Source organism: Pyrus communis, chromosome 15 (genome assembly GCF_963583255.1).
Source record: "Pyrus communis chromosome 15, drPyrComm1.1, whole genome shotgun sequence".
NCBI lineage: Eukaryota > Viridiplantae > Streptophyta > Magnoliopsida > Rosales > Rosaceae > Pyrus > Pyrus communis.
The window spans coordinates 17,206,304-17,230,102 of NC_084817.1; the positions used below are offsets into that span (position 1 = coordinate 17,206,304).

The 23,799-nt window shown below is 38.4% G+C and overlaps 1 protein-coding gene and 1 pseudogene across 2 annotated transcripts; both read right to left on the reverse strand.

Annotated features, from left to right (window-relative positions):
* Nucleotides 1-206: 206 nt before the first annotated feature.
* Nucleotides 207-3,891, reverse strand: LOC137716714 (uncharacterized). Of its 2 annotated transcripts, none has more exons than XM_068456094.1 (2): nt 2,455-3,891; nt 207-653 (listed from the first exon to the last, which is right to left on the reverse strand). In XM_068456094.1, the coding sequence occupies exons 1-2, from the start codon at nt 3,837-3,839 to the stop codon at nt 650-652; spliced, it is 1,389 nt and encodes a 462-aa protein (XP_068312195.1). In that variant the 5' UTR covers nt 3,840-3,891; the 3' UTR covers nt 207-649. The 2 variants fall into 2 exon arrangements, with proteins under 2 accessions (XP_068312195.1, XP_068312194.1); XM_068456093.1 differs by having other exon boundaries at nt 2,437-3,891.
* Nucleotides 3,892-22,816: 18,925 nt separating this feature from the next.
* On the reverse strand, nt 22,817-22,933 carry LOC137719332 (5S ribosomal RNA; annotated as a pseudogene).
* Between the last annotated feature and the right edge of the window lie 866 nt (nt 22,934-23,799).

Genomic DNA, 23,799 nt, shown 5'->3' on the forward strand with positions numbered 1-23,799 from the left:
TTGAAGTATATCTCATCGGCCTTCAGCCTTCAAGGGTGATGAAAATTGGACCCTCCGTAATTCAAAGGAAAGGAGCAACGACATCTCCACCTTTTACAAAGGAGCAAAGAACAAGAACACCTCCACATTTTTATTCACGAGTGAACGGTCGAGATTAACTCGTTTAGTTCTTGTTGTAAACTAATGTGCGGGAAAGAATGATGGTGATCAAACTATTAATAAAATGCACACTAGCGCACGTTCTTCCATTTAAACAAAAAACCAAAAAAAAATTAAAAAAAAACAAAAAAACCCCAACAGAAAACGATATGAAAATACTAAATGATTTGGCAACTATTTTATCAACTCCTCTGGCATCAATGACTTCTCAGAAAAATTGATTTCGCGTTGTGGTTGTGGCGCTAGATACAATATCAAGCGTGTACATACTGGAAACAGAGAGAGACAATTAAAATGACGATTACTTCCGAATCTCGGATTGAGTTTAGAAAACTACACGAGGAACCAGACACAGAAGCTAGCTCGGTAGGTCACCAATTTCCGATTTCCAAGCAATGTTGCATATACAAATCAAAGGGTCACTTCACAATGCTGCTGCACACCATATTTTCAACGTGCTTGATCGAGAATGATGTTCCCCTTGAGAGCCTCACCTGTTTCCAAAGGCAAAGAGCAAACATTGGCCCAACGAAACGAAAAGCAAAACGACGCAAGATTAAACACGGGAAACGCTCACAACTCCATAAACATTTCGTTACTATCTTGTGTCGCTAACAAACAAGAATCGAAAAACTGAATCTCAAATTGTGTTTGGCAAACAAGAAGCTACTACCTATTACTAAATCAATCAATACGCAGGGGGTTTTGCATCTCTAAGTAGTTCCAGTTTGACCCAATACACGTTTCAATGCAGGATCTAGATTGACTTAAATCGCAAACAATGCAGTCAGTTGATTTTTGATCCGTCCAAAACGAACTTCTTCCTCAAGTGAAAGTGTGTGAACAGGAAATACATTGAATAATGCTCTAGCTCTTATCACTGGTATTGCAGCAAATTAACTATGAAAGAGAATAAAGACTACCAACAAAGATTACTATTATATAAAATAAATGAAGGCCAACTCGTTGCAACCTGAAGTAGATGATTACAGGTATATTTCATGAGAAAGTCAGTGGGATTCTCTACAACATCTCCCCGTAGTACAACATTTTGAAGAAAAAACCACTGCAGCAAGCATAAAACTGAGGCAACAGACCATGTTTTGCTCTCAAACTTAACCTCTAATAGTAAGGACAAGTAATCATCGGAAGCATCACGTAACCCAGCCCTTAATATTACATACTGTAAAGGGGCGAGGCCTAGACCCGCCTTTTCCCTTAACTAGCTGCCGAACTCTAGTTACAATTCTCGAATGCCTAAGAACAAAGCTTTGATTTTCTTGATATATAGCACAACGGCGTTAGCCCTTATCCTCTACATATCCATACACTGACTCTATTAATCATGGACAGCAAACACGAATGGAAGTTTTGAAATGATTAGTTCATAAGAATAAAAATGCATACAATGCCACAGGAACCAACTCGTATAAAAAACAATAATGGCAAGAATAGCAAATCAAACTCAGTTTAACTTAAAGGTGTGGAGTCTGAAGACATATATCATTCATTTGTTGTTCAATGATGATGATGTTTCAATTAGATTCCAGTTGCTGCAGATGATGTGATTAAGTTGTGGTCTTTTAACTTAGACACAATAGACTTCAATCCAACCAAGGACTGCAAATGAAATGAAGGCCGATTCATAGAAACTTGAAGTAGATGATTACGAGTATATAACATGAGAATGTCGGTGGGATTCTGTACAAGATCTCCCTGTGGTGCAACAGTTTGACGAAAAACCACTGCAACAAGCACAAAATTGAGGCAACAGAACAGACCATGTTTTGCTTTCAAACTTAACATCATCGTAAGCAAAACTAATCATCCAAAGCATTACGGAACCCATCCCTTAATATTACATACCCGCCCTTCCCTTAACTAGCTTCCGAACTCTAATTACAATTCTCAAATGCCTAATGACAAAGCCTTGTGTTCTTGATATACAGCACGACGGCATTAGCCCTTGTCGTCAACATATCCATACACTGAACCAAGTAATCACAGACATCAAACACAGATGAAAGTTTCGAAATGACTAGTTTGTAAGTGTAAAAATGCATACAATGCCATAGGGAGCGGACAGGCTGCCCTTTCATTTGTTGTTCAAAGATGATGATGCTTCAATTGGATGGCAGGTGACGTGTATACTTGAATGACAACAGAAGTTTGACAATGCTTGCTTGTTGGGTTTCTATGCATGTAGTACAGTTAGAAGTTAAGGCCGCACGCAGGAGAAAGCAAATACAGTTAATGGGATAGAATTGGAAAGTTTACCTTACCGACAAAACTTACAGGGCAAAGCAACCAAGCACGGCTGCGTGAGCAGTCCCAAAAGATTCTCCGCACCAATCGTATTCAAAGATGCGAGTGGAGAGGGTGTCGGCCTTGAAGGAGGAGAAATCGAATGATCTTTTTGAATCGCAGCCACCATCATTATAATTATAATCATCATCAGCAGGACTGGTGATGGTGGTACTTGGTTTGGAGAAGGAAAACTCAAAAGTTTGAACAAGAAGACGCATCTTCCAAAGACCTATTATTTTTGGGTGCTTGATGGGATTGGAAAGAACAAAGCAGACTTTTGAACCTCCTAGATGAGCAAAGCTATAATGGCATCGCCCCCAAAATTCACTCGGCAACCTCGGCTCCAGAATTTGGATGGGCTTAATCCAAGTTCCGGAGTCATTGGAATCGGTACTGGACAGTTGACAGGCTACTATGCCCCAATTAGAACCAGAAGCCTTATAAAGGCCGTGGTGGTCGGCGTAATAATCTTCATAATAATGATAGTTACGTTCCAGGCAGCTAGTGAAGACTTGTACACTAGGTGCGAAAGCGTAGGTGAACATTAGCTGACCACCAAGGAGGACCAAAGCCGTGCCATGGGAAGGAAGACGAGGAGGAGGGTGCCGTCTCCATTCTAGAGCGGGTTCAGCAATGTCGAAGAAGAAGAGCGGAGTTTCTGGGGAGGAGACCATGATCTTGGTGCCAACAACTGCATAAGAAAAGACAGGAACAAGCCATCTGCCTCCGACGAGGGGATGATCCGGAAGAGGATTCCAACACTTGTTTCGAGAGTCGAATACCTCGCAAGCCGGAGAAGCCATGAGGAGTGCAGGAGAGCCGGCAACAGCATAGAGGTCGCCGTTGATGTCAACCAGAAAGGGGCGTGTTTTCCCTTGCTTGAATTCCCCGAGGGGGCTTATTTCGTGCTTAATGCTAGGATTAGAGTCCTTAGTGTCAAACACATACACTTGTTTACTCGGATCTTCTGCGAATGGTCCGAATCCACTCCGTGGATTGTCTGGGGTTGGGGCCGGCAAGCCGCCGGCGAAGAGAATTTTGGAGCCAAAGACTCCGCAGCCCATCATGAAGGTCCCGTTGTGCATGGAAGCCACTTTGCGTAAGTCGGACGACTCACCATTGGAACCGTCGGCCGCCGCACCATTGGAACCGTCGGCCGCCGCCTTTCTTCGGGTCCTTTTGGCTGCCTTGGCTTTGGCTTTGCAAGTGGGGCATCTGGGAGATTGACAGCTTGCATCAGGTTTAATCTTGCAGGAGCAATTTAAGAGATCGCTCAGTTCGATGGCGTAGATTATGTAACGGCATCTGTCACAATCCGTATACTTGCGCTCCTCGATGCATATATACAGACGACGAGGACGAGTCTGCTCCATCTGTCCTCCTCCTGATCTCAACTGCAGCTCTTGGGTTTTTCCTCTTTCTGGGTTTGTGAGAAAATTCAAATAAGGATGTCCCCTTGAACAAATAACACACACACACTGATCATACATCTCTTACTCTCTTTCACAAATAACACACACTGATCCAAAACAAGGAATATGTAACTCTCTTTTTCAAAATCCAAAATAGGGTATTCTAATTCCGTTTTTCAATCATTTCTCACAAACCAATCATACATTTAAAATAGGCTTTGAATAAAAATAGGGCATATAATTATATACCTCAATGTGCCTAGGAACCAACTTTCCTCCTCCAACAATTCAAATTCCTTAAATTCCCAAACATAGTAAATCCATTAGTACTATATAAATGAAAACGCCTTTAACTATTCATCTGAGAGGCAACCTGATCTGGCTCATTATTAAAGCTGGGTAGTCTTCAAATTCTTTGCAATCAGGTCTGGCTCATTATTAAAGCTGGGTAGTCGAGTCACCTCAATTTTCATAGCCTAATCTTTAGAATCACGAAAAAATATCAACTCCCATGTTGACGAACACCTTCGTTTTACACGATTGCCTTTTTCCACGTGTTTTGTTAATTAACCTCAACCTTTGTGTACGTCAATCTCGAAATGTGCGACCCTTCACTTTCAACGGTGAGATCTTCTAGTGATCTTCCTTTAAATAGCCTTACCAAGTCATAGTTTTCTTCAAAACCTTCTCATTTTCTGCCATGACACATGTGTCTTCCTTGCTTAACTCTAATTATTTTTTGAGTCTTTTGCTGAGAAATGATTCAATCCCAGAAAATAGCATTGCATGTCGTAAATCTCCAAAAATGTTTTCCTTCTTCTTGCAACTCATTCTGTAATTTTCCACTCTTCGGAAGGCTTATGTGTGGGTCTTAGGGAAAGGTTGGATCTATATGAAGCATGGAAATCTAGGGCTCCTCCATCCCCGTTTTCTTCCCCCATCTAATGCTTGTTGACAGTTACGGCGGTGGTCATTCGTTCAAACACTCGCCCATATGGCACTCATGTGGCTTGAGTGTTTAGAATCGCATTGGAATGCCCAATCACCCATTATCTTCTCGCCATACACCTTGTGCAAAACGTGTATTTGGTGCCTGGTCCTTTTAAGATGATAACGTGTTCTTGTGAATTCTTCATCTCTAGGTTTCTCCATCTCCTCCACGTATAGACGATGATGGTAATGTACCTTCATCAAAATACTCACCTTCAATGTAGTGTCATGCGCAGTATGCAGCCAGGCAGGCGTAGCATATCCAACAACAACATCTAATGACGTTATTTATGTGTTTTGAATCTTTTTTGGTTTGTTATGTGCATAAGAATGTGAAATAAACCATCTAAGGTGATCAATTTAAATATAGCATATAGAACCTTTCGAATTCAGGTTGTCATTTTTTTGTCCTTTTTTCTTTATGTTTATTGATATTGAGAATGACTACTCAATTTTTTTTCCCAATTAGAGATTTTAATCTTCCGCACTTCAATTTTGAAGCACGCTGTATTACAGAGTATACAACTCCTTGCTACCTATGAGGTTCGTTATTTGTTTTTTTTTTTTTTCCCCTCTTCTTTAGTTACGGCTTCTTTTTTGTTTGACTTAACTTAGATTTTTGAAAAGGTCCTTGCTGCTGCGAATGAAGATTTTTCAAGTGGAAAGAGGCTACTGCATTTTCGGTTAGATCACAAAAGCTTTTCGAAATAATTTGAAAGTGCAATGATCATATTTTCTTTTGCAAGTCTAATCAATCATATTACATGTTAGTTAAAGGTCCAAAAGTCAAACAATTTTTTTAATTTTTGGGGAACCCAAACTTAATCGTTTAATTGACTTGTTTGTTATCTTGTAAAATAGATATGCATGAATTTGCAGTTCCATAGAAAACATGCTGCTAACGGGCCTTCTCTCTTTAACCTTGTTCTGGCTTTCTAGTTTCAAATATATACTTAAGTTGGCTTCTAGAAATAGTTGGGGAGAGAAGAGAGAGGAAAAAGAAAATTTGAGAACTAGTGATTGGGTTTTCTTCTTGTGAAATACGAGCACTTTAGCTAAGCTGGATAATTGTATAGGCTCGTACTTTTTTTTCCAACTTTTGTTACAAATAAAATATTTAATACCATCTTTTACCGATATATTCTCCAAACCAAACAGAGTTTGTCATTCGGGGATTGCAATTCAGTCACTAAACCCACCAAATGCCAGTGAGGAGCACTGTCTGCTCTCTAACCGGTGGTTTATTGTCGTGTTTTTGGAATAGGGAGTACAAGAGTATCAGTTATGGGAAGTTTGTTTGAGTTTCACATTTACTCTGTCCTTGTTCCTTGATGGAGAATCTAATGAACCCATTATGAAATTTCTAACTATACTAAGACTTGCCAACTGTTGTGGAGATTTAGATGGCAAACCATGCATTATGCAACCCCAACCCTTATGTATCCCAGGGAATTCCATTAACTCACATGGCACTTCCACATCAAGTATTATACCCTTTTTGGTCATTTTACACAGTTACTGTTGTTTTACGTAAAAGTTTACCAAACACTATCATACTGCTTTTTTTTTTTTTTTTTTTTTCCAAAAGCACTTTTACAAAAAAGTTTACCAAACACTCTGCTGCTTTATTTCACAGTCGTTTTTTTTCACACCACAGCAAAAGCAGCTTTTTTTTAAAGCACAGCAATACCAAACCAGCCCTAAGTCACTCCAGCTTTAATATATATTGCTTGTTTGAGTTCCAAAAGGATTCTAATAGAAGAATGTTTGGAATAGTTCTACATAAAATCTTGGCCACTAGTCTGCAAAGGTCTGCTTGTTTTAGTTCCAAATATATACTTATTGTTTGGAGAGTGCTTAGATTGGTATAAAAACATAAAACTGGACGAATTTTTATTCTCATTTAGTCCTATTCTGATGAATGTGGTTGAAACCATGGCTAAAAACCAAGCTCCAATACATTCTCTTCAAAGAGAACTTCTCAACCAATACAAGGAACTCAGTAGGTGGTGATGAATAAAATAACTCATAAATTTTTTTTTTTTTTTTTTTTACATTTTTATTATTTTCCAAGTTTTTCACGAAGCCAAATTAAACCACCATGCTTAAAAAAATAATAATTCATACCTGTAAGGCAAGAGACTTACAAAAAAATTATACTTGTATGAAATCCATGGATAGGATAATAAAAGAATGATAAAATGCAAAAAGAGTATCGAACAAGTCCAAAATTTAAAAACACATTAAGCATATATGCCATATAACCATAGTGAGGAATATTGTAGGATGACACATGTACAACAAGTTCACAATTTTAAACCACTTAGACTTAGATAGGATTTTTTATTTTATTTTTTAATTTCATTAAAAAAAAAAAAAAACTACCTAGCCCCGCCTAGCCGCCTAGCCCGCCTAGCCGGCCGCCTAGAGCCCATCCGATTTTTCCCACCGATTTGCAAGAAAACGCCTCGGCTCACCACCGCCCAATGCCTAGGCGCCGCCTAGACCGTTTTTTAGAACATTGTTCCCAATACTTATCTTTATGGTAATTTTAATATTTTATATTTTGAAACTCTAATGAGCATTTTTATTAGCCAGATAAGGCTCCCATGATTTAGATGCCTAACTAATGTATTTATTTTGGACATATTACTTGGACATAGAAAATGAGGTGACTTAATACTCCTATATTTTTGGCTTCAATGAAACAAATAATGAATGGTTATTCGTATTGTACATTTAATGACACACCTTGACCCGGAATGTCCACTAGGACTCCGAATCGAGTTGTACTAGCTGACACTTGGAAGGTGACGAAGCTATAAGTATAGTGATGTGGAAAATGTGAATAAATTTAAACCTAAAAGGACCTAAAGACAAGAGTGCGCTGTGAGCGGGGATGAATCCATTTCACAGGCGACGTTAGAGCATAAGTAAAGTACAGTCGTGTGGGTGAGGATCATACCCTCGGAGGTAGCCACCTATATTGAGATCTGCCAAGAATCTTTGTCGATACGAACTTTCAGCAACTAAAACTTGGAGGGGTGCAAAAACAAGGGTGAGTGGGCCTGAAAATAAAGTTTTTAATAAAAACCTTTTGAAAATGTTATAACCTCGCTGTAAAATCCGTATAATTTCCCAGAAAATAATAATACATACGTATATAGAAATCATGCTCAAGAGTAGTGAAAATCGAGTATATGTCATGTCAAGTATCTCAGCAATGAAATAAGTAAGCCAGGTGAAATAAATCAATGTAAAATGATATGACAACCGGAGTCACCTAACGTGACCTGTACGACTGAACCTATAGCTCATTAACCAATTCCTGCACACGAGTCGGAACCACCTAATGTGGTCTGTACGACAGGGCTGGGTGTAAATAAGTACACTCAAGTGCTACGATCGCGTGAAGGCTGTGCGAATAATCGCGGGTCACTTACGAGTCGGAACCACCTAATGTGGTTTGTACAACAAAGTTGTACACCAAACTTGGATCCAAGGTGAGCATGCGGTGCGGGAGGATTTGAATTTTCCCCTCTTTCTCTCTTCCCTCTTTTCCCTCCTTTCTTCTCTCCCCCATTTGTCACTCTCTTCTCTCTCCTCTCCCCACTGGTCTAGTTCCCCCTCCTTTCTCTCCTTTATCTTCCATCTGCACCGCCCCTTTCTTCTTTCTTTAAATCTGGGCTACACACGTGGCTTTCCAGATTAAGCTAAAAAAATCTGGAGCTTTCTAGAAATTAATTAAATTACAAAAATGCCCCCAACTTTAAACGTTAATATCTCCTTCGTTATAACTCCAAATGGCGTTCTGTTTGTGCTCACGCATCCGTAGCGACGAGTACTACGGGGATACTTCAAGAAAATGAATCCTACATAACTCGACACAGTGGTCAACAAAAGTCAATACATTTGCCTCGAAGGCATTTTCGAAATTTCAAATTTAAAAATTATAAAGACTGTAACTTTTGGGGACGGATCGTTACATTTAACGTCAATGTTTTTGTCTGCTAATTTTGAAATTACGCTTGCAGTTAACTGAATTGGTAAGAATGGGTCTGTTAGAGCAAGGGATATAAGCAAGGTCTTATGTCAAGATCTGAGTAAACACTACAGCAGGGCAAGGTACATTTTGTCTGCAATTGATCGTTCTATAAAAAATATGAGTATCAAAATTAGATAATTTATACTCCTCCCAAGCCTCCATTTATACGATGAAATGATATTAATAATAGATGCTAACAATTTTCTGAGAAAGTTGATATTTTTAGTTATCTTTTCTATGGAATCGCAGCTGAAAGACTGGAAAATGATTGAAATGATAACTTTTTATTTTTTTATTTATTTCTCTTAATTTTTGTTTTTCTTCTGGAGGTTGTTTGGATTCATACTTCTATTTTTTTATGAAAAATGTCTAGAAATCATAAAGATGGTCTCGAAGAATGACATGCAATGACTTCCAAAATGTTATTCTAATGTTTTTTCAATGAGAAGTTATTTTCTTTTAGCAGACCTTTTGTCTTGAATAGGAAGCTTTTTTTTTTTTTGTCTTTGTTTTTTGATTTGTTAGTTGATCAATTCATGCATTTTTATGACAGCTGTTTTGCAAGATGCAAAGAAAATTTTTTGTTTCCGAGTTTTTACTGTAAATTGTTTTTTTTTTATTTAGTTCGTATTGATATCATGCTTGACTACTTCCTCAATTTCATCATCACCCCTTCTCATAACTTCATCTAAAACGTCATTTGACAAGTTCTTTACGGCAATTGACCAAAACAAAAAATTATTTGCTGCAAACTTAGCAGCTTTTGCATCTCCGTGCCCATCAAATATACCAAAAATACCTGCAGAGTTTTTTATTTTGTGCATTTTTAGGTTAAAAACTACTGGTTTTTTTTATTGGTTTGAGGATGAATGGTTTTGAAAACTTGGATTCATACAGGATTTAAGGTTTACGATTGCTTAGACAACACAATACTATTTAACTTATTTCATTGTTTCATCCGTAGTTCGAATCACACACATTTTGATCTTTCATTTTCACTAAAATTGTCATTTATTTGCATTAACAACTTCCATTTCCTAATTTGTAATAGTGAAATAAAAACACTACATATGAGGAAAAAAAGGGAAATTCTAAAGTGTCGATGATTGAAATTAAAACACGCATCATCGTGCGGGCAATTATTGCTAGTAGTAGCTAAATTTTATTCCCCACAACTATATCCAATAGGGACCTTCAGTTAACCAAAATGATAATTCTATCTTAAACTTTTTAACATTTCAAATAGGTCCCTAAACTTTTGATGATTGCACTTTGGCCCTTGAACTTTTAGTAATTCACACAATTGCCCCAAAACTGAAATTGTTTTTCGCAGTTTAGTTCCTGGTATAAAACCAGCAGGTTTTAGGTCTGTTTTCCCAGAATTTTAACATATATTTTCATGCCAAAACACAATCCGCCAATAGTACAACTCATTTCTTCCATACAAACGTCCTTTAAAGTCCAAATTCGATGTATTTCGAATCAAACATCATATTCTCTAAATCTCATTCATATGAAACTAGTACAAAATCCCAGCAATCTGATCATATGTAAATCTTTACCTTAATATTTCAAAAATCGTTCTCCAATCATCAAATAGGCTTCAAAGCCTCAAATAGTGCAAGAACAAGCTTGAAATTGAAAATTTGAGTCTAATTAGCCATAAACCCCAATATGAACAAATTATTCAAACTTAAGTAATAATCCTCAAAATTTACCTTCAAACGTTGGGTTTGATTAGACTTAGCATTTGTGTCGTGTTTCTCGTGTTCGTGTCGTTTTCGTGTCATATCCGATAGCTTAACGGGTCATGTCGTGTAATACCCGTTAAAGTAAACGGGTAATATGACCAGACCCGAAAGCAACCCGTTAATATTATCAGGTAATATGACCCGACCCGTTACCCGTTAAGAAAAATATATTTTAAATCATTAAAAATGAAAATGAAAAACATAATTTGATCCAAAAATATGTAAAACATAATACTAAATTAGTACTAAATTTTGGAGTTGACCCCTTCATGAAAGTTGTAAAGCTTTTCATTACGAGAGATTGCATTTTTCACACTTCTATAATAATTATTATTAATTCTGCACTCAAATAAAAAACATTGTTCATGAGATTTGGAGGGTTTTAAAAATCTAACCGACCATTCAACCATCGTCTAAGCGTTGAGGATGCAATTATGAACGTTTATTATGCTTTCACATCTTTCAGACTTATATATTAATGATTATGAATTTTGTTTATTTTGAACTCCCTTAAAAATACTATTCATGAGAGTTTGTATGCTTTTAAAAACTCAAACAATCATATACCCATTCTCTAAGCGTAGAGGATGCGATTACGAGCGTTTGCATATTTTTTTTTCATATTTTTAGCACATGTAAATTAATTATTATAATTTTTTTTATGTGTTTGGTATTTTTAAATTACTTGATATTTTTATTTTTAATGTGTTTTATGATTTTTAATCTCAATCTTTGCCTATAATATGCTATAAAAATAAATAAATAAATAAATAAACTTAAAATTTAAAATTTATATAGAATAATAATAGAATAATAGTTAATAAACAATATATACATATTCATTGTATCTATTGCATTTTATAGTAAGTTTTTTTTAGTAGTTTAAAAAATTAAAATCATCAAAATAAATTTTTTCTTATCATGTCGAAACAGGTTATTCGTGTGTCATTCTCATGTAAACTTGTTAAGGACCCGTTATTAATGGTTATTATCGTGTGACCCGATAATGACCCGATTAGTTATCATGTTGACCCGAAACCCGTTATTTTCGTGTCGTTTACGTGTCGTGTTAACTAGTCGTGTAAGAAATTGCCAGGTCTAGGTTCAATTCACTGAGCATGTAAACGAAAATAGTTCGTCAATCGGATTCCTAGTACGAAAAATGCTACGAACTCGCGGTCTCGCCTACTTTCAACTTGTCACCTCAAAATAATCCTTGCTCTCATGTAAAATTATCACCCATTTAAAATGAATCATAAATTGTAAAAATCGAAGACACTTCAAATTCATAACAACACTTTATAAGTACTTTAAAATTTTATGGTCTCACACAAAGAACATTTGCTTAAGATTCACTGGGAGCGGATGTGCAATCCAGTCTAAGAAAATCACTCCCGGACTACATTGCGCATATTGAAGATTTTAACAGGGCAAATCATGTAACAAGTCTTTTTTTTTTCTTGTCATATTTTTTGCAAGTTGTCTCAAGAGCCAGGCCACCGTTTCAAATCCGATAAATGCAGGGGTAAGCTTGGAGCAAAGGATTCCTCATGGGTTTAAATGTTTGCATTCCTGGTACCGGAGTAAGGTGGTACTCTGGCTACCGTGATGAGAATCTTTTAGGGATGATAAGTTTGGGAAGTAATATTTCTCTGAATCAATATTACCAAGGGGGTTTTTCACTAAAAACTTTGTCCCTTGCCTACAAACTTACTTGCATTCCGCTGCATTACTTATTCCATTCTTTAAAGTTCGTTTACTTCATAAACATTTACCAAATTAAGAATTTTTCATTAAGAAAATGTACAAGATAGGCAAATCTTTACACAAGCATATGTCTATTATCCAAATTCTCAAAAGCGATCAACACAGTATAGCAGTTTGATGAAAACAGGCTGACACGCCCGACCCTGATTTTCTCGGTACGCCAGGGTAGGCACGTGTTGGCCGACACCTGAAGGTGACGAAGCCATACTAACATGCATGAGGACAATGAAAATAAATTAAATACTTAAAAATTGAAATATAATGAATATGCAATTGAGGAACGTGTTTAGAGCACACAACTATTTAGAGTCATTATAAAGGAAATAAAAAATTGAATAAACAAAGAGATGGATCCTACACCGAGAGGACTCGAAGATGCAGATGCAGGAGTGCCTTGACGCCAGGATTGCACGCCTCGAGTCTAAAACCTGAGGGGTGCAAAACAAACATGAGTAGACCAAGTTGATATATATATATATATATATATATATATATAACTGAAACAATTATCAACATAATAACCCCCAAAGTTTGATGAAAACATAAATAGCAATATATTATAGGTTTTCCGAAAACCCTAGCATACCATAAAACATTTCATAAAACATAACTCGTATATAATGTGCTAACTAGTGGTATCTTAGTCACCCGTGGTGTTCAATAATCATATCTCTCGTCCTGTAACCAACTCCTATGTCTCTCCGCCCGTAGCCAGAGATTATTTATCCTGGTCCAATGCCAGCAACCATGTTGGGTTGGGTCATAAGGTTTGATCCGGTCAATTGGGCTGAGTTTGGGTTGGAACCAGGTTTAGATCCAAAGGGTTTTAGGGTTTTTGGGCTTAGGCGTTTTGGACCTCACGGGCCTAGGTTCAACGGGCCTAAAGCCTGAGTTCTAAATGGCCCAAGGCCTCAACTCAAAAGGGCTTTGGGTTAAAGGCTAAACGGGTTGGGCTTAAGGTTTAATGGGCCAAAGGCCCGAGTTGGCAGAGCCCCACGGGCCTGGGTTATAAGAGGCTTTGGGTTGGGCTTCAATGGGCCTAAAGGCCCAGGTTCACTCTGCCCTAATGGCATGTTTCTCTTTGGGTCCAAAGGTTTAAGGCTAAGCAACTGGGTCGATACAGAGGCCCGACGGCCCGATTCTTGTTAGATTTTTAGACCCATTTAAGGGTTGCGGGTCGAGTCTAACCAATTGTATCGAAGAGGAATACCGAAGTTTCCCTAATGCACGATTTAGCTATGAAATTGAAGGTGGAGATGAGAGGGAGAAAGAGATACCTGAAAACGATCACACCAAATTAAAAAATATTAATCAAGACTATCCTACTAAATTCAAAAACTTGAATTAATAGTCTTTTCCACTCTTTTCTTTCATATCATAAGCACGAGACTCGGTTGTAAATGACGCGCACCACAAATAAGCTGCTAGAAATACACAAAAAAGAATTTTGAAAAAAAAAAAAAAGGTGGAAGGATGCAACATGAGGACTTCTCAGGAGGTCACCCATCCTAGCATTACTCTCACCTAAACTCGCTTAATTTCGGAGTTCTGATGGGATCCGATGCCAGCAATATCAACTTCCTACTCTTCATCAACAGCTGCCATATCCTGGGCAGCACTGTCATCAGCTTCCCTGACCTGGGTAGCACCACATTCGGCTGCACATCCCTTGGCAGCCTGATCTTCAGTTGCTCCACCAATAACGTTCTCGAAGGAAAACTTAAGGAGGTCATCGGAAGAAATAGTAAAATGCTCGAGGTCCTTATCAGAAAAGACGTAGTCATACGGCATGCCAAGGAAATGATCTATATAACCAAGCTTGTAGAAGTCGGCTTGACCTTGGGCAAGGACAACCTTAAGATTGAACTTCTCGCTCCTCAACTGCTTATTTTCCTCAACCAGGTTAGTATGAGCATTCTTCAACTCATCTAGTTCCTTTTTCAGGAGGGGTCGACATGCACCTCCTCGGCAGTGGAATCACCATCATTGCTCTTCACCGCTGCATGTACCTCTGGAATCGGATCGAACTTGGGCACATAAGGCTATCTCGGAACAAAACCAGACACTGCAGAACTCTTTTGCTGCACAATCCTGTCAGCAACCGTTCTTGTAACCTTCGGAACAGTAGGCTTTGCAGGGTCAGGTCTAGCAGCCTCTTTTTTCCCCTTGGAAAAAGTCAAGTCAATCACAAGCCTCCCAGCAGTGAACGAACCTTCGTGAGTAGTAGAGGAAGTCTTCGGCTTTTTCTCTATTGAAGGCTCTCAAGCAGGCGATGAAGATCTTTTTCTCCCGCCTTCACTTGCAATAGGTTTCACAATGGCAATCGGACAGGCAAACCTTCACCCTTGATCCTCCGAATCTCCTCCTACGAGGGTAGCCCATCTTTCTCCCTATGAAGAGGATTGAGCAGCCAATGTCATTCACGGTGTTCAGCAGGGATCCCCAAAGCGATGTGAATCTTCTTCATGTTCGAAGAAGACTTGGGAGTTAAACCGAATTCCGAATCTACATAAACATAAGAGGAAAAATCAGAAGGCAGCTCAATAAAAGTATAAAGCAACTTAGAGACTAAGTAGCCTATTTACCATCAATGAAGGCAGTCGGAACACGCAGCCCATGTAAGGAGTCAGATTCCCTTGTTTAAATTGTACAAACAGTTTCAAAACCATTAGGTCAATAAATGGATAAAACATGGGCTACACAGTGACATTGGTTGTTATGAATCGTCCTAAAATTAGAGTATTTTAATCTCCAAAGGTCGGGAATGACCAAAATGTCTATAAAGGGGGGAGTGGTGGCTTTCGGTGACTATCGTGTTGTGACACGTATGAATGATCTATTAGTATGTGAACATTTTAAATGTTTTTGGCTAATTTTCATCTATGGAGTCAAAGAAAATCACTTGGGTTTGGGGATATTTGAATGGGAATTTGTTTTGGCATCTGGGGAGGCGTTATTGGACAGAAGATGAGAAGTGGTTACAGGACCTGTTTCCGTGGGGAGTGATGGCTGGGGAAGCTTCTGGCTGTGGCTGGTTGGTTCTCGGTTTTCTTGGGCCTTTTCTTTGGTTTTCTTTGTTTTGGACCTTTTTTTTTAATGTACTTAATGTTTGTGTTGGGCCTATATTGTAAGTTGTGTTTTGTTTTGTTCTAATAAAACTTTCATTTGACCCAAAAAAAAAAAAAACAACTAATAGAGGGGGAAGTAAAAGGGAAAATCACTGTATCATCTTTATTAATATTGTTTATTGTAAGAAGTAGAGGTAATTTGGGAAAATAAAGAGACATGATTGGGTACTTCGAGAAGGAAAAGGATCCCATCCGGATCCATTATGTATGGATCCTAGGATCCTCACATTTCAACCGTTCATCGTGTATCATGCGGCCAGTTTTTGTCAGATACTATTTGTGTTTAATTTAAAATAATAAAAGTCAAATGATTTCTGACCGCACGATATACGGTGAATGGCTAAGATATGAGGATCCCCACATAATAGATCCGGAGGATATCCTTTTTCCTTTGAAATAAGGGTTGCCCCTATTCTATTATTTAATAACAAGAATCCATTCATGTTACCAATTTTCTAACCGATCATAATTTGTAAACTCAGATGGCACTAAAACCAAAATTCAAGTAAAACCCAATTGCCAATAAAGTAAGAGATGTGGTCTAATTACTAACTACGTATAGGTCACACAAAGTTGCAATCCTCAAAGTCAAATTCAAACACGTGCACAAAATCAAAAAATGAAAAATCCCAGAGAGAAAGAGGGACGCACTTGGAGCTCGATCCAAGAGCTTGGCCTTGTTGAGTTCGGAGGAGTGGGCGCATAGACAACTTCGATTGTGTCGTGAATTGGGATCGGGAGTTTTTTGTGTGTTTACCATTTGTGCCATAAAAAACCAAGGTCGTGGCTCAGCCAAAAAATTCCCTTAAATTTTAAATTATTTTTCAAAATTTTGTAGGATTTGAAAAAAAACCTTAATTGCTTCTAATTTCTTTTGATTATTTGACTCACAAATTCCACATAGTGATTTATAATTGCGTAATAACGTGTGTGTGTGTGTGTGTGTGTATATATATATATTGACAAATATATGAACATGTACAATATATATATATATATATATATATATATATATATATATATCGGAAGGAAAATATAAATGTAGGGGTTCATGCATCATGGGGAATGTTTTCATGCTTCATGATCGTTTCAAATATCTTAATTTATTTTAAAAGAACCTGATTGGTATAAAACAACTAAGGTTTTAAATTTGTAGATGATCCTTCTTGGAAAGCCAGAATTGCATCTCCAATGCGTTGTATCACGTTCAACAAGGAAAACTTAAATTGAATCAATAGCATGGAAATCAATTCAATAAATTAATAAATTAATCATAAAAGAATGATTAAAACGTAATACTTCTCTTATTGGAGATTAAACTCTCTTTAGCGAAGCATCAAGAGCGTGCTGATGCGGCAACAGTAGAGAGAAAGAGAGAGATGTGTAATTGTGAGGTGTGTACTATCTCACCCCATTGTGCCTTTATTTATAGTAGTAGGGAAGGTAAATTTCTTACCCCAATTGTGGAGCCAAAAATAATCACAAGGCGACACGTGGATTTTTGGGTTAAAGGGACAAAATTACCCTCGAGGCATACCGAGATTCCTACGCGCGAGCAGTGGGCAATCAATCCTCAATCAATCCTAAACTAATCGCTCTCTAGTACGAGAGGGTAAACTAAGTCCGATACACCCATATGGGTATGCTCTGCAATGCGAGAGGATAAACTAATTGGTCTCTAGTGCGAAAGGGTAAACCAATTCCCCGACACCTATATGGGTACGCTATCCAGTGCAAGAGGATAAACTAATTGCTCTCTAGTGCGAGAGGGTAAATTAATTGTTCTCCAGTGCAAGAAGGTAAACTAATTCCCCGACACCCATATGGGTTTGCTCTTCAGTGTGAGAGGATAAACTAATTGCTTTCCAGTGCAAGAGGGTAAACTAATTGCTCTCCAGTACGAGAGGGTAAACTAACTTCCCGACACCCATATGGGTAAGCTCTTCAATGCGAGAATGCCACATAGCTCAAAAGATTGAATGCTTGAAGATCGACTAGGCAGCAAATGGTCAGGGGACAACAACCACTTTTTCACTTAACAGTTCGCTCATCCGACATTTCATCTTCAGTAGCTTCGATCTTGGCAGCTTCATTCTTGACTGCTCTATCCATGGCAGCTGAGAAATCAAACTCAAGTAGTTTCCTCATTTTTGGCAAGCAACCAGAACATGGCAGCCTAAACCGTTGCCCATGCCACGCCACTTCCTCGGCCCATGTCGAGCCAATCCTTGGCTTCAATTTAGCCGAGCAGCACAAACAATGACCCCTACCACACCATCTCCTTGGCTCATGTCAAGTCGACTCCTGGTTCTGCCAGCCGACGTGCCACACCACCCCGACGGCTGCCCCGTGGCAGCACCTCTCAAGAAGAAGACAAAGAGAATTAAGTTTTTCTTACATCGGTGTGGTGTGAAGAAGACAAAGAAATCAACGGAAGACGGTTCTTTGCCCGAGAAAGAAAATAAAAGTGCTAGGGGAGGGGGAGCAAATATCCTCTAGCTTTCTCTCTTTCTTGTAGAGATAAATAATTGCCCTCCAAAGTTGATTTAATCCCTACTTAAGGTAGGCTTAAATAGGCTTTAGAGACGATTTATTTTCCTTTCCTAGAAGACTCTAATTCCAAGTCCAAGAGAGAATCTGCATCAAAGTTGGAGGTCTCTACACTTGCTGCCCTTTTCTGCGAGCAGCCCAGCAAGTGTGGCGGCATTTGTGGAGCCAAAAATAATCACAAGGCGACACGTGGATTTTTGGGTTAAGGGGACAAAATTACCCTCAAGGCATATCGGGATTCCTACGCGCGAGCAGTGGGCAATCAATCCTCAACCAAGTCAAAAGTGCCCAAAATAGGTAATAATTCAAAACCTATCTCATCTATCCTCATCAAATCCTCTCCACAAGGTAACCCCCAAAATATTCATTTTAAATTATGTTAATTAGCTAATTAATAGATTTATTACCTAATTAATCTATTAATGGCTAATTAAACTACCAATTAACTACAAAATACACTAAAAAACACCACAAAGGGCCGGCCACCTTCTCTCCAAAGGGGACCGGCCATGCCCTATATATATTACCCCATTTTCTCTAAAAACCTAAGTTCAACACTCTTGCAAAATTCTCCAAATTCTCCAAACACGTTTCTCTTAAAATTCTAACTTTGGCATTGGAGGTTCTTCGGCCAAAGCCTCCCCATTCATCATGGGCGCCTGAGGCTCTTGGCCTTAACCTAAGGTGTTAGTTGTTTTGTAGGTGCAATTTTGTCCAAGAACAAGGAGGAAGAAATTTGCATCCACACCAATAGCATTACAACTCTAATAGAATAATATCTAATCTAAAAGATATGGTTGAATCCCATAAGAATATCTCATATATAATAGGATTTACACAATCACATTTTTAATCTAGTAGACTGCAACATTATTATTATTTTAAAGTTGTGGAGTTTGTTCGTTTGATGGGCGTTTTAGTCCAATTATTTATTGTGGAGTATTCGGACACCAAAGCGGGTGCTTGCATTTAAATATTAGAGATTAAAGATAATTGTAAATTTAGTGGCGCCATAATTTTGTAAGTGACGTGTAACCAGCGAGAGGTTCAGACGGTCAAATCGTTTCGTTCTCTCGCCATTGCAGTATGGTAAACTTAGCTTCGCTGATAATTTGGAGAGGGATGCCTGTTGTTCTATGATCGGGGATTCCTCCTTTTTGAGGAAGCATTTCTGTTTCTCATCTCTTTGGTTAGTTGATTTTACTCGGTTTTTTCTTCTTATCCCTCAGCATTTCCTCAATTTCGAAGGTCCCTTCGCATCTCTCTCTCAACGTTTTGCCAGAATTTTCCCTTTTTTTTTTCTTTTTTTTTTTTTACACAAGAGACATCATCATCTCCTCGGAACCTACGAGCTTGGTTTGGGTTCCGACGTCAATCCACCAATTCCGGCGATGTCCAGTTGGTCTCAAACCATTCTCCCTAACCTAAGGTACCTTCTAGACCTACTGCATGTCAAAATTTGCTTTAATTTTGTGATCTAATATAATTGGGTTGTACTAAATTTATCATGAATTTGTAGAGTTTTACATTTAAGGTTCTGGTTTTGGAGAATTATTCATTAAATTTTTGGCTTCTTTAGTTTTGCTGATCAAAGAAAAATGATATAGGCACTAGTAAAAAAAACACTTTGCGCGATGTAGGTACTTTCGTCGCGCAAAGTCAAAAATCGTTACCACTTGCACTATATCCTGGTGGAAAGACCATATACACTTCCTCTTCTAAGTTCCCATGAAGGAACGCATTCTTCATATCAAACTGTTTAAGAAGCCAAACCATATTTGCAGCTAAGGAAATCAAGACACACACCGTATTCATCTTTGCTACTGGAGAAAAGGTTTCTTGGTAATCTACACCATACGTTTGAGTATACCTCTTACACACTAACCTTGCTTTGTACCTATCCACTGATCCATCAGCTTTATACTTGATCGTAAACACCCAACAACAACCAAGAGGTTTCTTCCCTTTTGGTAACTGCTCTATCTCCCAGGTTTTATTCTTCTGCCTTGCTGACATTTCTACATTCATCGCTTGTGTCTACTTAGGGTCTCGAAGGGCTTCTTCTACCTAAGTTGGAATTTGATTGATTCCATATGATTTCCCAATGCCATACGTTCTAGTGAACAATGCTCACATGATACATAATTAGCAATCGGATACTTGGCCTTCCCTTCCGGAGAGAACCCGTTCTGTCTTGCTGGCAATTTATAAGTACTTACACCAATATTAGGATTAGTTTTACTATCATTTAAAATACTTACCTCTTGGATATTCAGAGGAGATGGAACATGCATTGTAGGATCAGAGAGAGGGGGGGTAATACGGACATAATGGGCACTTCTATAGACTCTTGTTGAACTGGGTGGTACTGTTCGGTAGGAGCCTGCAGAACTGGATTGTTTTCTTCAATTGCAGTCATTCGAACTGGGCTATTGGGTTCGGTGGGAGCTTGCAGAACTGGACTGTTTTCTTTAATTGCAGTCTTCTAAACTGGGCTACTAGGTTCAGAAAACTCCTGTAGAATAATTGGGCGAATTTCCACAACTTCTCTTTCTCCCCCTGAAGTATATTCTAACCAACTTAGATCACCAATATCACTAATCTCCCCCTGGTGATTTGAATTGGATACAGATGAAGTATAAAAATATTCAGACTCCAAGAAAGTCACATCCATGGTTACAAACGTACGTTGACTAGCAGGATGATAACACTTAAATCCCTTTTAATGCGGAAAAAAATCCAAGAAAAACACAACGGTATGCACATGGATCAAGCTTACTGCGATGAGCTTTCTGAATATGAACATAGACCACACAACCAAAGATCCTAGGTGACAAAGTATTTGTAGAAACCACTGGAACAAGTTGAGTAAGCTCTTGAAGTGGTGTTCGATAATTCAAGACCCGAGACGGCATACGATTCATAACATAAACTGCATGAACAACTGCTTCAGGCCAGAAACGTTTGGGAACAGATGCACCAATAAGTAAAGCACGAGCTGTCTCCAGGATATGACGATTTTTCCTTTTTAAGGGGGCCGGCTTACGGGCCAGGCGTCTCTTTGACCTAATAACTAGTATCGCCTCCCGGCCCAGCTCTATCAGCAGGCCCTTTCTTTTGCAATACTTAATAAGGTCTTTCGCCACCCCATGTTGTTGTGGGGTATTTGGACAGGTAGTTTCATGAACAATTCCACGATCTTGTAGAAACTGGGATAATTCAGAATTTATGTACTCTCCACCATTGTCAAAACACAAAACTTTCATATCAGATGAATATTGAGTTTTAACCATCTAAAGAAAATGACGAAACACATTACATACCTCACTTTTATTTTTCAGCACATACAACCACATTATACGGGTGCAGTCACCCACGAAAGTAACGAACCACTTAATTCCCAAAGTAGTACTAATAGGGGAAGGCCCCAGCACATCAAAGTGTACCAGCGCAAACGGATAAAACTTTCTATTCATACTTGAAGGGAATGAAGTACGATGATTTTTGGCTAAAATACATACTTCACACTTCAATCTGAGTCTTCGATTCCACTGAACAAATTAGGTAACATATGCCTTAAATAACCAAATGATGCATGCCCCAAACAACGATGCAACAACAATACCTTCTGTATATTACTATTACGCGACGCACGAACCAAATTAGCTCTTCCAGGAACCACGTCATCCACATAATATAGCCCCTATCTCTTAGTGCCACGCCCAATGATCTCCTTTGTCTGAATATCCTGAAGCAAGCAAAATAAAGGATACATTAATACAACACAATCCAATTGTTCAGTGACTTGTGGTACATACAATAAGTGATGGGACAATGACGGAACCAATAAACAATTATATAAGGGAAGAGAGGGTGTAAGAGACATTGTTCCCCTATCATACGTCATATGATTCGTTGCCCCAGAGTCCAAAATCCAACCTGTATTCGCCATTGCAATACCACCTGAGACTACAGTACACAATAATTACTGATATGTAACAATTATACCAATACGCGATAAATGAAGCAGGAAAGCACGATGACAAGTATACAATACTTTTGCGACAATTCTCTATGTCAAAAACAGTCAGCAGCGATTACTTGCTCTCATGCAACACTCACGGAAAAGATGAGACCACATGGTTTCACACGCTGCCCAAGGCAGCAAGCAGCCACATCAATTCTTCTTTTTTTTCTTTTTGGGAAAAATTTGAAATAGGTCTAATTTTTTAGCCTAACTTTTGAAATAGGTTCAATTTTTAATGATTTTTGACCCATATCAAAATAGCTTTTTTTTTTTTTTTACCAACACAACTTTACACGCTGCAATAAGGCAGCAAGCAGCATCAGAAAACCCTTTATAATTGTTTTGGTCAACAATTATGATCGCATGCGTTAATTTATGATTCCTAATTGTATATAACTATTTTCTTTGGCCATGCCCCATGACTCCATATCTTTATGCACGTGCAAATGACCCAGTCTTAACCTTTAGATATTATTATTCAATTAATCGACCGTCGTCGGTTTGCAATAGCACCCGCAACGATCTAAAATGATTAAATGAAATCCAAAAACAAAATAAACAGTCCTTTTCATTTTTTTTCTTTCAACTCCCAAACGCATGGTTCGGTTGAATACAACGCGCGTCACAAGTAAACTGCTAAAAATACGCAAAAAGAATTATGAAAAAGAAAAATGAGGTGGGGGATGCAACATGAGGACTTCACAAGAGTCACTCATCTTAGTACGGCTCTCACCCAAACTCAATTAACTTAGAGTTCTGATGGATTCCCGTGCAAGTGAATTGGTATGATCGCATAAGTTAACTAATGACTCGTATGTGTATATAACAATTTCTTTGGCCATTCCCCATGACCCGCACCAAGCTAAAGTGATTAAATGAAATCCAAAACCAAAATAAATAGTCCTTTCCATTTTTCTCTTCCAACTTCCAAGCACAAGACTCAGTTGAACATGACGCGCGTCACAAGTAAGCCGCTAAAATTATGCAAAAATAATTATGAAATATATAAAGGAGGTGGGGGGATGCAACACAAGGGACTTCCAAGGCGGTCACCAATCCTAGTACAACACACGGCAAAACTAACTTAACTTCCAAGTTTTGATGGGATCCATTGCATGTGAGTTGGTTAGATCGCATCCATTAGTTTATGACTCGGAATTGAACATAACGATTTCTTTGGCCAGGACTCATGACCCCATAACCTTATGCATGTGAAAATCGCCCTGGTCTTTCTTCCCACGAGAAACTTTAGATATTATTATTCAATTAATCATCCGTCATTGAATTGCAATAGCACCCGCACCGAGCCAAAACGATTAAATGAAATCCAAAAACAAAATAAGTTGGTCTTTCCATTTTTCTCTTTCAACTCCTAGGCACGAGGCTTGGTTGAAAACAATGCGCATCACAATTAAGCCGTTAAAAATACGCACAAAGAGTTATGAAAAATAAAAAGGAGGTAAAGGGATGCAACACGAGCATTTCTCAGGAGGCCACTCATCCTAGTACTACATCTTGTTAGCTTTGTAAAGTAATAAAACAAGGACAATTCTAGAGGAATGGGATAATATGTGTTTTGTCATTACAGGTTTATGAACCTTGAGTCATCAAAGCCTTTTTTACTTAGCCTGGCCTGGTCGCCCTATGCGACTAGCACTTCAAA